This window comes from Mytilus galloprovincialis, chromosome 8 (assembly GCF_965363235.1).
Source record: "Mytilus galloprovincialis chromosome 8, xbMytGall1.hap1.1, whole genome shotgun sequence".
Classification (NCBI taxonomy): domain Eukaryota; kingdom Metazoa; phylum Mollusca; class Bivalvia; order Mytilida; family Mytilidae; genus Mytilus; species Mytilus galloprovincialis.
Window position 1 is genome coordinate 83,033,023 of NC_134845.1, and position 15,663 is coordinate 83,048,685.

Sequence of the window (15,663 nt, forward strand, 5' to 3'; positions counted from 1 at the left end):
CAACTTTGTGTTTACATGAGCAATCATGACAGGTGCCACAAAATTAATTACCCTTCCTTAAAGCAACTGATATCACCCCAGTTTTGGGTGGGATTTGTATTGCTCATGCAGCCTTTAGTTTTCTACATTGGGTTTTTTATATTTTAGTTTTCTGTTTTGGAGGGTTCTTATAACAACGCAATTTTCGAACAGTTAAACAATTAGAATCTTTGCGTTTTTCGACCTGAAATATGATAACAGATGTATCAATTTTTATTTGCATAAAATGTATTCCTATCTGCATGGCCATGCTCAAATCATTATTTAATTTGAACATTTAAGGAGATGAGACCAATTTGTAACAGAGGTGTGAATACATTTAATAGATCTGTCATCAAGCCAGTATGTATGTGCTAAATGCATCTGACAGTCCATGTTAATTTCAATGCATTGAATTCAAAACAATACAATTGATACAGAAAATGATAATTCAACATCAATTCTGAACAGTACAATGTTTTTAATCCAATTTTCATCAATTCTTTCTGCGTAATTCTGTTAAAAGTATGAAAGATGCTCAATATATTGACTTATTCTTTGGTGTAGCATTAAATGGATGTAAATTTACAATTTTCCGTACAAAGCACGCCATAATAACATGCTTCCAATCCCCTATCACATGCAAATGATGTATACGGTAAAACATTAATCAAAATTATGGATTTTTTAAGTGATTCTGTCTTTAATGAGAATCAAATGTTTTCTGATATTTTCAAAACATTATTCTTAATATGTATATAGTTTGCTGTTTGGGGTGAGCCAATGCTCTGTGTTGTCCAGACTGTACTTTGGCCTATAATGGTTTTTCTTTTACATATTGTGACTTCGTGGAGAGTTGTCTCATTGGCACTCATAATACATATCATCTTATGTCTATATAATACAATTGGTTGATTAAATTTCATGTTTGCTTTAGGTACAGTGGCAAATATTTGGTGCATATTCAGGATTGTTAAAAGTATCCAAACTTATATTGGATGCTGTAGTGACAATTCAAATAATGAAGTCTTCACAATCCCCTCAGTAAAAAATAGTGAAAATTGAAATACCACAAAATTGTAACTTTTCCCACACAGAGGTATACAATTACATAACAACATAAATGTCATTTAACTAGGCTGCATTTTTCAAAGGTAAAATACACACAGGTATTAAGAGATAACAAGGTCATTGCCATTAAAAATATTTATAACCAGTCTGATTCAAGTCTTTAAAAAATATGTTTAAATGTATAGGGTGTCTTGTTATGCTATATAACCTAAACTCACATGTTAGTCCGATGTAAAAGTAGTACACAAAAATGTATGCATGATGAAGCTTTATGTTACATGTATATGTACAGTACATGTAATTATGTAATGAAAGAGTACTGGTAATTGACCACTGTGCTATTCTGCAATGGATGACTTATGTAATTAAGGTTTCATATTTTCATACTAGAGACTGATCTTATGATCTGATTCGATATTTAAAAATTTATAAACAACTGGTTGTATTTATAAGAAAAAAATGTAAACAATGCATACCTTTGGCCTGGGAAACAAATGTTTCATCAGTCTTAAAGTATTGTGAGAAACAGGACAAAAATTCACATTCATCATCTATGACTAAATTCTTTACTATTTTTCACTGAAAAGTTATGTGACATTTACTATAGCTAATTGTCATGAATGTTGTGAAAATGTACTGTAAATTCAGAAATTATTGCCAGGTTTTAATCATTTGGGTGACTAATCTGATAATAAGAACTTGCATAATAAATGATACTTATATCTATATGCAGCATTTCAAATATTTCCCAATAATTTTTTTCCCATGTTTGTCATGTTTGTCCATTCTTCAAAAATTGAGAATGGAAATGGAGAATGTGTCAAAGAGATAACAACTCTAACAAAGACCAGAAAGCAACGAAAGACCTCCAAAATGCCAGGGTCTTTAATACAGCCAGAAAATCCTGCATCCAGTGAATACATGCTATAATTTCTGAATTTCCAGTACACACAGCAAAATTTGTTTGCACAGTAAATATAATAATTAATTCACATTATAGTACTAGTGATCTTACTTATGCTCTTGGCCATCATCTGTACTGAGATCTGGTGTGGCAGAAAATTCTCTTTTCAAAAGGCTTGTGGTCAATTTCAGGAGGCTCTGGAAAAGTCAAAATGACACACATTACATATACAATTATATGATTAAAAAGAAATGTGCAATGACAACAATAAAACAGCAAGCTAACAAGATTTGATTTGATTTGATTTTTGGTGTTTGAATGCCACTTTCAAGCAACAGATTTAGGCTATTTCGTAGCAGCCAGTTTTTATTGGTGGCCTGGAAGCATTTAGAATGCCCATAGAAAACCTCAGACCTAGTTCAATAGAAAAACTGACAATCCTAGTGAAGTAGGATTGGATTCGAGTGCACTGCATGAGTGGGGTTTGAACTCACAACCTCAGTGTTGTGACCACTAGGCCACCACTAAGTTAACAAGAGGTCAAAAACAAAAATGTTTGAACACTAAAGAGGACTTTTATTTTAAGCACATACTAGTTTAATGATGATTTGTAATCCAGATCTTTTTGCAATAACACTTCTAACATCTAGCTCCTATATTTTTCAACCTAAGAGCAAAAACTGCCAAAAACCTTACATTTCAGCGGAAATTAAACTCCAAAGCTGGTTTACATTTTTTTCTTCATATTAATATATTCTTATTGTGATAATACTTTTTGCATTTTACACTTTCAACCTAGATCGTCTTGTGTTTACCCTAAAACAGCCTTCAAATTATAAAATAAAAGTTACCGTGGATGTGACACTAAGAGACAACATAATATTTCTAACATATACATATATAGAAGTCATACTAAAAATTTACATCCCCTAGCTTATAAAACAATGCACTTAAAAAAAAAAATTAATTGAGGAACTGTAAGTGTTATTTTCCTGATCTCATCCGAGCTGTGGTGTATTCTTCTCAGGGTACAAACAAATAATTACATGAAAAAAAAAACTTTTTTATTTGAACTTAAGTATACATCACATCCTTTACAGAAAAGTTTCCTTATTTAGTCATACATGAAGAAATATAAGCACCGATTTTTCTACAGACACTTGTTTCTAATCATGGGAAGACCCACTATCAACGTCGTATATATTTATATAAATATACGTTGATAGTGGGTCTTCCCATGCAAGGATAGAAACAAGTGCCTGTGAATTATTCTCTGAAATTTCTGAATCATGAATATTCATAAATCAGATTATCAAATAATATTTTTTGATTCTATTTTTAGAATTAGTTAATTTGTCTGATTCCTACAAAGACTCGACATAGCACTTGAAATATGAAAGGGCATCACATACTAAAATCTATCAATTTCCTTTACAAGTCTTATTCATCATGCCCCGTCATGATATTTATAAAACTTTCTGTCATCTTTTAATTCTTTTCATGAGAAAATCTGATTCTTTACGATTATCAGAAAACACGAAAAGTGATTCTAAAAGAAGCTGAGAAAGCTTCCAAAGAATCTTGGAGAAAATCAACAATATACAGAGCTTCCTTTTGTCTAGGGTAATAAATCACTTTCACTTTATAAATTTTGAAGTATCTTTTATCAATAATGTATGTTTCAAGACATGAAATAGACACTAGTGATCAATACATAAAGTATCAATATATAATCTAATTTCATTCATTTCAAATTTGTAAAGTACGATGAGAAATTGATTTCATCGAAAAACCAAATCTGGGAAAACAGATAAACGGTTTTTTTAACAGTTCTGAATTATATCAGGAAACAACACCAAATGAATATGTCTTAGTAATTTAACTTCAGTGAAATGAAGACTTTTCTGCATGAACAGTACCCATAAAGTGATACAGTTAAAATTTGTCAACTTTAATGTCCTGAAAGGATTGATTGATTAATAGATTGTCGGTGATTGCTGACTTGGCTTTATTGTGGCAGCTTTTTCTTTTTGAAGGGGAAGCAGCAGTGTAAGATAAGAAACACTCATCACTGCAGGAAAACAGGCAAACACACCTGCACCTTACAGGGGTCAACCAACCTACAACTATTAGTATAACAGGGCTCAAACTCTCAACATCATTGCTGATCTCTTATAATACCACTTGGCCTTCAAGGCCCTTGCCTTGATAGGAGACATGGAACTTTCAAGTAAACACGTACTTCCAATAAGTGAGCAAACATCTTGATGTAATTATACCATCCTTAAACTCCTAAGACCTATTCATGTGTCTGTAGAATATGTTGCATGAGCTTTAATTAATCAACTATGTCCAGGTTCAAGAAAAGTAGGGAATTAATCTAACCAAGATTATCAGAGAGGGAATAACACAGTTTTTAAAAGTGTCAAGTTCAAACCACAAACTAATCTTATATATAAACAGTACTTTAAATCTGTTAATTAGTTATTTATTATTTACATTTTACAAGTATTTGAAATAGTTCAAATTTGAAATGCATGGCTGAACCAAATCACAAACAAATCAATTAACATGCGGTCACTCAGTCTTCCTTAATTATAAAAAGAAGATGTGGTAATAGTTGCAGGGATGCAACAATCCATTTTTAAAAGAGGGTTCCCAACCCAGGATAAAGGGGAGATTCGAACCATCAAATGCATTGATGGTCCAATTAAAAGAGGCTTCCAACGCCCGGACCCTCCACCCCACCTTTTTGGGGATCCGCCACTGGATTGCCAATGAGACAACTCCCCACATGAGACCAAATGACACAGAATTAACATCTATAGGTCACTGAGTACATCCTTCAACAATGAGTAAAATTATTAATGCATAGTCAACTATAATTTAAATTCAAACAAAGAAAACTATCAGCCTGATATATATGGCAGTTCAATATTACCTCACATCCACATTTCTAAAGTAATGACAACACTAAAACAAATATTAAATGTTACGATTAAAACAAAAACAAACCATCCTTTAAATAACTTAAACCTACTGATACATTTACAAATGAAGAAAACGGTTAATTAATTAAAATCAATGGCGCTGTCCCAACATTTATCTAAATCAGGTTAACATTCACTGATGGAGATACAGTCCTAAAAAATCAAATAAACCAATTAATTGTGCCTTTATACAAAGTGATGAATGACTCTCTCCAATTATTTGTATCAGAGATATTTGTGCCTTTATACAGAGTGCTGCGATTACTCTCTCCAATCATTGTATCTGAGATAGTTGTGCCTTTGTACAGAGTGCTGCGATGACTTTTTACAATCATTTGTAACTGAGATATAACTAAAGTCTATCATCCGAATGACAAATATAATCTATAGCTTTCCAATAATACACAAATCTTATTTTAGAAATTATAAGTTTCTTTTAAGGAATTTGTTGATAAATAAAAATGTTGACCCAGAGATATGTCTTTCCTGAATGTACTTTGATTGAAAAATGAAATTGTCAGAATTAAAATATGTGAATGTGAAATATGCAAAATATTCATTGTTACTGAACCATTATTAATGGTTCACTAGGTCAAATAATTACTGTGGTAATAAGATATGCCAAGGCACTGCATACCAAATTTCAGAAAATGAACCACATGATCATTTTCCAGAACAGGATGTAAAATTCTTTTGAGTCTATTTTTATAGCACTTGCAGATTGCTAATCTTCTACCTCATTTGATCTGGTATTATAAGTGCCACAGATTATAATGACTGAGCTGTATATACAATAAAGTGGGAATGTGTCCATGGGACACAGATGATGCCACACTTGCATATCTAATAAAGTAAAGGGACATAACTGAAGAACAGCAAAAATGACACTACCCAAATTTGTACAGGTCTGTACTTGATCTGAGTTTTGTGGTAATAAGTAGTGTGTATAAGTTTCGTAACATTTATGGTTGAGACAAACTCACGTTAGAGAGCATAAATGAAAAATTCAGTTATATTTTTATTTATAAAGGGGCATTTTTACAAGAACAGTAGAAGTAATGCCAGCCGTTTTCAAACACCATCTTTGTTTGGTGATAATAAGCATAGTGTATAAGTTTCATAACATTTTGTTGAGGCAAACTAAACTTAGAAAACAGAAACCAGCTTTGGGATGTACAGATAGACGAGGCTAACACTTTATGCCTCCTTCACTATGGCCAGGGCATAATAAAAGATTGCCAATGAAACAATTATATAAATCTTCTTATTTTATACACATGTATATTGGTATGTCTGATTTTTGTACATTTTCTAATTTTATCCTGTTGACAGTTGTACTGTGAACGGACGCCAAGTTGTCAAAACTTCAAGATGGTTCCTGGCATTCTAAAAATCTAAAATTCTGTTGAACTTCAACTCCCCTCCAAAAAAATGGAAACAAATCTACAAGTCCGGTTCCCCCCTTTTTTTGGCAGATCAATGCATTTGAATGGGAGCATATAGCTGGAACCCCCCTTTACTCTGGGTTGGGAACCCCCCTTTTTAAAATGGCTGGATTCGCCCCTGTTGTATATACTCTGATAGCAAACAACCTGTTTGGAAACTAGTTATAATCATTCCAATATGATGGTCCCATGAGCCACGAGTCCACATAATATTCAGTCTGATGTCAGAACATTCTAAGCCTATAAGACAGTGACTCTCTCCTGAGTATACATGTATCAATTGTCCATTGAAGTCAAATTAACTCTTTTTCAATTGTCCTAAACCTTGACCCAGTTTCAGTATTAACTATAAAGATTTAATTGATCTTCTTTTTTTCTATGAATGAAACACTGAGATAAATCAATGATTGGTATTGAGAAGATATCATTTACACCAAACTTAATAAGAGGGTCTGGAAGGGGGTTTAGAGAATACAGAATATATTCAAATCCACCCAAAAAATAAAAAATAGAGAGAATTTTATGAGCCAAAAATATAAAGAATAGAGAATAATGGGGTGAAAAAGACTAAAGAATATTTGTTGCAAAAATAAAAGAATCTTATACATAGTTACAGTTATACAAAACTGATTACAGAAATGTACATTTGTACCACATACCTTGTCGTAGAAGTTGGAAATAAAAAAGTACAGGTTCCAGCCCCACTCGGGGAGGAAGTTACGAATCAGATCTACTCTAACATCGTTAGGTTGATTTTCTAGGCACTTTATACATATTCTAAGGCCTGGTATTTCTTAATCATAAGAAATCCGATGGACAAGGTATAATTTGCAGTTGTCACTACACATAGGCAGAGATGTACCACATACATGACATACAGATGAGAAATCACTAAATTACATGAACATTTAATAGTATAGTACTTACTAGAATTTTACAGAATAAGTAGTTGATTAAGATAAAGAAAATGTCTTAAATTCTTAATAATTCAGGAGCCGTTTTCCATCCAGACCCTCATTTAATCAATGAGAACACTTTCTGTGTGATTGAAGTAATGTTTGAGGAGGATGTAATGTAAACAGTATCTACTAAACCAATACTTTATTTATTTACAATATACAATGAGAAAAATCAAAGGACCAAACAATGTCCAGAGAACCAAATCTTAGACAACAATTGTGTTTTAGAGTTGCTATAGGCTCAATGTGTCTGAAATTAGAAAAGAGTCACTGAAAACTAAATATGATACAAAAAAAAATAAAAACACAAAAATACTGAACTCCGATGAAAGTTCAAAAAGGAAAGTCCCAAATCAAATGGCAAAATCAAAAGTTCAAACACATCAAACGAATGGATAACAACTGTCATATTTCTGACTTCGTTGGTACAGACATTTTCTTATGTAGAAAGTGTCTGGACAATCAACTACACAATGTGAAAACATGGTAAAATACTTAAGAGTTGTCTTTATAAAAGACATTCTTATTTTATTCAGCATGAACATCATGTACATAGAGATGCATCACAAATTTGTCGGAAAAAAATAATTAACAAAGCGAAATATTAAGAAATTTTTCTAAGGGGCATAACCCTTGTTAAAATAACTGGTCTGGACTGATTTTTCAAATTCCTCCAAGACATTACTGATATAAACCACAGTCTGCACGGTTAGCCACTAGTCCAATGCCCAGACTAGTAAAATTTCATTCGGACTAGTAAGTTTTTGCAAAACTTTGTTTAATGGCCCAATAAGAAAAATGTCAGAATATTGGTCTTCAGACTAGTAGTTGAAAATGTTTTTGGTGCAGACTGAAACCATGACATAAGTTTCATAAAAACCTGGAAAGAATTGTACAGATGAGAGCACTTAAACCAGACTAGAAGGACAGGCACTTAGTATTTCAAAGCCCTCCTCCCCAATGACAGTGGCACATGGACAAAAACAAACATTTGCCAGCAATTCTGAGGTTAAGGTATACAAGAGGGATCTGCAACCTAAAGTTAAATAGTGCATTTGAATTGTCTAATGACTATAAATAAAGAAAATTTGTAATACCCAAAAAAATATCTCTAACAAAATAAGTTTAAATGATGCAAGAATTATATTAATGATCTAAGTTACATTCACCCTTTAACCAAAATAAATTACAAAAAGTTATTTTAGAATAAGAATTTGATCTGTTCTGTTTCAATTAGACATTTCCAATATGCATCAAGCCTTTGCACAATATCTGTTTCTCATTTTTCACCTCAGAACATTTCAAACAAAATGAAGTTTGTTGATAAATACTCCTCAATCTCTTCTCCTTGCTTTAATTTGGACGAAAATAACTTAAATCTCAATTGAAATAAGAAACATCTGACAATGTGTATTAACAAGATATATTTAGGTTGAATCAATGAATATTTCATTCAAAAAGAACGGAATATATAAAGAGATTCTTTTGTCATTTTAATTATTTTGGCTACAATTATTAAACTCACTTTTTTATTATTCAAAGGAATTCAAACAGGCCATTTAATCCTATACATAAATTAAAATAAAAAAGGTCTTTGGAGAGATTGAAACACAGTTCATTATTTGATTAAGACAGCAACCCAGCAATGATTATTATGTCAAACTTTCACAAAACAAATATCATGCACAGACTCAACGATAAATTTTGCAGACTAACAATTAAGCAGATATGTTTGTTAGTCTTGCATTAATTTAATTTTAGTTTCTTGTGTACAATTTGGAAATTAGTATAGCGTTCATTATCACTGAACTAGTATATATTTGTTTAGGGGCCAGTTGAAGGACGCCTCCGGGTGCGGGAATTTCTCGCTTCATTGAAGACCTGTTGGTGACCTTCTGCTGTTGTTTTTTTCTATGGTCGGGTTGTTGTCTCTTTGGCACATTCCCCATTTCCATTCTCAATTTTATGATATGATTGCTAATACAAATAGTCCACCTCTTAGTCACAAACATAGCGGAAGTTTAAGCAATTACATGTATCAGCAACCATAAATGATGGCCTTCAACAATGAGAATTAACCCATACCTTTTATAAGTCAGCTATAACACGCCCTGATGTCTCAATCTAAGATTTATGATCTAGCTTTTTATATATTCCTCCTACAATTTCCTATTAACCATCATGCCCTCTGAGACTAAGACTTACTGATTTGTTCTTTGAAATGGATAAAAGATTACTTATGGATGTCTATTTCATTTATGCCATATTGAAACTAATTTAATGGATGACTGCACAAAATCATGAAGGAAGGATAAAACCATTTAATCTCAGGATTTGTTGGGAGTTATTCTATAATAAGACAGCAAATGTTACAAATCCATGAAGTAATACATCATAACATATCATTCAAACATGTACATCATGTATAAAAGCTTTGAAGAAAAAAGTAGTATACATGTAACTATTTATTTTTAAATAAGCTTGTCCCAAGAATCAATCAATGATACTTGTATTTAAATATTCTGATCCCTAATTAGATATTGGACAAATATTCTGGTCAAGCAGATTACAAAAAAAATTCTGAAGCAAATTCCTTTATACCTTACAAAAAAAAATAATCTGATTGCCATTGAAAAACTAAATGTTCATGCTTGAATTGTTGCGCAAACAAAAACTATTACCCTCCCCCCCCCCCCTTGAAGTTAAATGGTTCAACCGTTGCATGATCCCTTAATTGTTCCAAATGAAATAATTTGGCAAAAAAACAAACAATTTTGACTTTCAGCTGGCAAAATAAAAACAATACAGAAATACATTATCAACTTCAAACAAGGTGTTATACAGACAATATATACTGAGACAGTAAATGCAATTTGACAGCTCCAATAGTACAACATTAGATTTATCTTCAACAAACATGATTATACTTAATTTTTTTTCCAATTACTTTTGCAATAATTCCTTTGAAAGGTTTAAATGAAGAAAATTTGACCTTGAACTCAGTAAATGTTACGTTTAGAAACGCAGAAAAACAAAAACAGTAATACGTTTAGTTGAAATAATTTTAGGACCAAATAACTACATAGCAATCACCTACCAATTGTTTCATGAAAATAAACGACTAAAGTGTTTTTCCATCAATAATTGCCTCATTACCCATTAATTATATTGTCTTGTTTCTTTCATTTATATTGGAAATCCTGTATTTGTTAGAAATCCATAAAAGAAAATTGTTAGCCATTTTTCAGTTAATCTGAGTAGCATAAATGATAAGTTTTTTTCAGATTAAACCAGAAAGGGTAATCAAAAGGAAAATTAAATGAGTTAAACCTAACGTTTCAGCATGTTCCAACTACTCATTCTAGCGTTCTCTACATTTTAGTAAAAGAAAAGAATGTACGGAGGAAATTGTCCAGGCAATTATTTCAACCCAGCATTTCAGTTTAATTCATCTATTTTAAATATTTCTGATGTGTTATGAAAATCTTGTATGCAGCTGGATTATGATGACTTTTTGTTGTGAACTTTCTATTTCTAAGTAGCAACATTCCAGCTGCAGCAGCACCTGCATACGGGGTATATCTCCCAATTGATACGATATTCCCGTGCTTGCATTTCCTATCATGATTTTCTTGATAGAGGTTTGCTGCTCACAAGGAAGCTATTAAACCAAGAGTTCCAAATGGTGAAATTGAAATCATCCCTTTGTAAATTTTACGGACGCCATCACGAGTTGGTTGACCGTTATGGAATAACCGTTTCACAAATGATATTGAACATGTTCCTTACTTCGTAACTACAATCCCCTTCCCTTTCATGAATGTGACCTACCGAATAAGACTATTTACCGGATTTGTTATCACATAAACAACACGACGGGTGTCGCATGTGGAGCAGGATCTGCTTACCCTTCCGGAGCACCTGAGATCACCCCTAGTTTTTTGATGGAGTTCTTGTTGTTTATTCTTTAGTTTTCTATGTTGTGTCGTGTGTGCTGTTGTTTGTTTGTCTTTTTCATTTTTAGCCATGGCGTTGTCAGTTTGTTTTAGATTTATGAGTTTGACTGTCCCTTTGGTATCTTTCGTCCCTCTTTTATCCTAGCTGTGGTATTAAGTATAGAAAAAGAAGATGTGGTATGATTGCCAATAAGACAACTTTCAACTTGAGACCAAATGATACAGAAGAAACAATTATAGGTATGACCATTGAGAATGAGTAAAACCCATACAGCATTTAAGACAGTTTTATTTGGTCTTAATAGGCTAAAGGATAGGGAGAGTTATGTGCATATGTAAATACAAGTCAAGTTATCTTGACGTATATGTGTTGCTAAGGCCAAATAAAAAGTATGTGTGGTTCCAGTTACATCTGAAAAAAGTTCGGGTAGGTACACAAAATGTAGGTAGGGATTTTTTTTACATCGAGTCTATGGGAGCAACATTCTGACTTTAACAGTGCTTAATGAAAAATAACAATTAAATCTTTAGGGTAGGCTATTTTCAAGCCGAACAAGTGAAACTGCGAGCTACTGCTCACTGATGATACCCCCGCCGCAAGTGGATAATATTAATAGTGTAAAAATATGCAAGTGTTCGGTAAACAGGAAGTTGTCGAGTGATGAATCTGAAAACGCATCACATGGTATAGCTGACTTATAAAAATCCTGAAACTAAATTTCAGAAATCCTTGTATTGCAGTTCCTGAGAAAAATGTGACGAAAATTTTTAACTTGGTTATTATGTGTAAAATCATACAAGTGTTCGGTACAGGAAGTAGTCGAGTGATGAATCTGAAAACGCATCACACGGTATAGCTGACTTATATAAATCCTGAAACCAAATTTCAGAAATCCTTGTATTGTAGTTCCTGAGAAAAATGTGATTAAAATTTTCAACTTGGCTATCATGTGTAAAATCATACAAGTGTTCGGTAAACAGGAAGTTGTCAAGTGATGAATCTGAAAACGCATCACACGGTATAGCTGACTTATATAAATCCTGAAACCAAATTTCAGAAATCCTTGTATTGTAGTTCCTGAGAAAAATGTGACGAAAATTTTCAACTTGGCTATCATGTGTAAAATCAGACAAGTGTTCGGTAAACAGGAAGTTGTCAAGTGATGAATCTGAAAACGCATCACACGGTATAGCTGACTTATATAAATCCTGAAACCAAATTTCAGAAATCCTTGTATTGTAGTTCCTGAGAAAAATGTGACGAAAATTTTCAACTTGGCTATCATGTGTAAAATCAGACAAGTGTTCGGTAAACAGGAAGTTGTCAAGTGATGAATCTGAAAACGCATCACACGGTATGGCTGACATATATAAATGTTGATTCCAAATTACAGAAAGGGTGGATGTGCAGTTCCTGAGAAAAATGTGACGAAAGTTTCATGGGACGGACTGACTGACTGACGGACGGACTGACAGACAGAGGTAAAACAGTATACCCCCCCCTTTTTTAAAGCCGGGGTATAAAGTATACCCCCCTTTTTTAAAGCGGGGGTATAAAAAGTAGGGACAGTAGGGTTACTGGAACCACATATATATTTTTATTTGGCCTAATTGTTCATTAGTTGTTGTTGGTCTTGTTTATATCTAAAATCAGGAGTCAGGTATTTTTGGTATAATTGCTGTTTGGTGTTGTTGATTTTAATACTATCAAATATCTTTATTAATTCCCGAGTCTCATTATCCTTTTTATGCATTATGTAACAAGAATGTGTCCATAGTACACGGATGCCCCACTCGCACTATCATTTTCTATGTTCAGTGGACCGTGAAATTGGGGTCAAAATTATAATTTGGAATTATAATTAGAAAGATCATATCATAGGGAACATGTGTACTAAGTTTCAAGTTGATGTAACTTTAACTTCTTCAAAAACTACCTTGACCAAAAACTTTAACCTGAAGCGAACGGATGGACGGACGCACAGACGGACGCACATCGAACGGAGGCACAGACCAGAAAACATAATGCCCCTCTACTGTCGTGGTTGGGGCATAAAAACAACAGGCTTCAGTATTTAAATGACTTACATCATTTTACATGCATTGTGCATCTTGATACATGTAAGTCATTAAAGTATATGAACATGTCCATTTACAAGTTACCAAATTTTATTTCTATTTGACAAACAAATTACCGTACATGCCGATCTATAAAAGCAAACTTATATCTTTATTTTACATTTCTCTTGGGTATCATCAATACTGGAAATTCAATTAAGATACTATAGCCATAGAAATCAATTTAGAAAATAGGAACAGCTTCCTATATCTTAAAAGTGACTTAGCCATAGACATGATAGTGAATCCCTTTGCAGTTTTTATCTGTTTATATTTATTAACAAGACATTTTACATTATGTTTTAAGAGAATTTCCAAACTGCGTGTTAACTGTAATTGGCTTACAGAACAAAGTTTTTGTATTTTATCAGTTTGTATCGTACTTTTAAGTTTTACATTATTTGGTTTAAGAGAATTTATATGTCTACAAATGTACCTCTCCTTTAATTGGATTCCTAAACCAAGTTTGACTACTGAAATGAATTTATTTTATAAAACAAAATAAATTTACAAATAAAGAAATACATTTTAACTTAATTGAATTTTACATTTAATGCACACAAAATGTATATACATGTACAGGAAACTGCAATAAAATCTGGTACATATACTTCTTGAAGCTAGTACTTTTACTGAATTTTGAGCAATGAAATCGATACATATATATTTGATATCCCTCCCAAGTCAAAATAAACAAATATTGATGATTTAACAATAAGCAGAAGTTAAAAAAAATTGTCTGATAAATGACTGCATATTCACAATTTAGGAAATTTATTATATCACTAAATTTTCAAGGTTCAAATATGAAGCAATTTGCTGTTGTGCATCATAACACCCTATGTACATTGTAACAGTATCTTTGCACATACATCATTACACAGATTCAAAATTATGGTTACACCTTAAAACACAGTTGTTTTGTCCTGGTTGACAGGAGTTCTATGTATATTTTAGAGTTTTAGTCTGTCACCTTGTGCATGTTGTTAAAATGATTTCCTTTTCTCTCCTGAACAATGAAATTAATTTACATTAGCTTTTTTTTGTAATTTATTTGCCTTGATCTACTATAAATAAAAAATTATTGAGAGGTTTTTATTACTGCATATAATGTGCCTGTGTGAGTCTCAATAATAAGAACTACATTTTGTAGCATTCTAATCGAAGTTTCAAACATAGATCTGTTAAATTTGCATTTTTGTCCTTTTTTGAAAAAATCACACTGAAATCATCACCTGTGACTTATTAACAACTGCAATACAGTTACATGTATGTACAATGTTAGAACTGTATCATCAAAATACACATCTCTCTGTTAGTGTTGATATTAAAATAATATTGCAGCAAAAAATATAGAACCCATTTTACGTTTATAGTCCACATACATACTCTACTTGATTAACCCCAAAGAAATACACTGTAGAAAGGTCACAAATCAATAACAGAAGAATACAATAATTAAAATGTATTACATCATTATCAAGAGAGACATTAACCAGGAAATAAGCTGTTTTGTGGCAATTAAATGGGTAGTTAAACTGTGGTGTCCTAATAACAAGGGCACTTAACTACAATGTACTCATTTTCATAATACACTAATTCAAGACTTTGTAGCAATAAATAAAACAATAGGAAGCAAGTTAGAAACAGGAGCTTTTCCTTAATTATGATTAATAACAAGAGGCTCCAAAGGACCAAGACTTTGTAGTGCCCAAAAAATAAAACAATAGTAAGCAAGCTAGAAACAGGAGCCTTTCCTTAATTATGATTAATAACAAGAGTCTCCAAAGGACCAAGACTTTGTAGTGCCCAGAAATAAAACAATAGTAAGCAAGCTAGAAACAGGAGCCTTTCCTTAATTATGATTAATAACAAGAGTCTCCAAAGGACCAAGACTTTGTAGTGCCCAGAAATAAAACAATAGAAAGCAAGCTAGAAATTGGAGTTTTTCCTTGATTATGACAAATAACAAGAGGCTCCAAAGGTACTAAGATTGTGTATCAATAAATAAAATAGCAAGATGTAAGCTAGCTTTTTTCTTATAAATGATTTACAACAAGAGGCCCCAAAGGACCAATACTGTGTATCACAAAATAAAATAAAACAACAGGAAGCAAGACAAAAACAGGAGCTCCTTCATGTTCTTCAATTCTGATCAAGGAAAAAAAACAAGAGGCTCCTAAGAGCATGGCTGATTATAGG

The 15,663-nt window shown here is 32.4% G+C and overlaps 1 protein-coding gene across 6 annotated transcripts in view; it reads right to left on the bottom strand.

Moving 5' to 3' along the window:
- The window catches only part of LOC143042689 (F-BAR and double SH3 domains protein 2-like), a 65,525-nt gene that overhangs the window by 47,837 nt on the left and 2,025 nt on the right, over positions 1–15,663 (bottom strand). For all 6 annotated transcript variants that reach the window (XM_076215133.1, XM_076215131.1, XM_076215128.1 and 3 more), the window contains exon 4: positions 2,105–2,190. In XM_076215133.1, the coding sequence (XP_076071248.1) occupies positions 2,105–2,190 (86 nt within the window). The remainder of the gene's footprint in view (positions 1–2,104; positions 2,191–15,663) is intronic.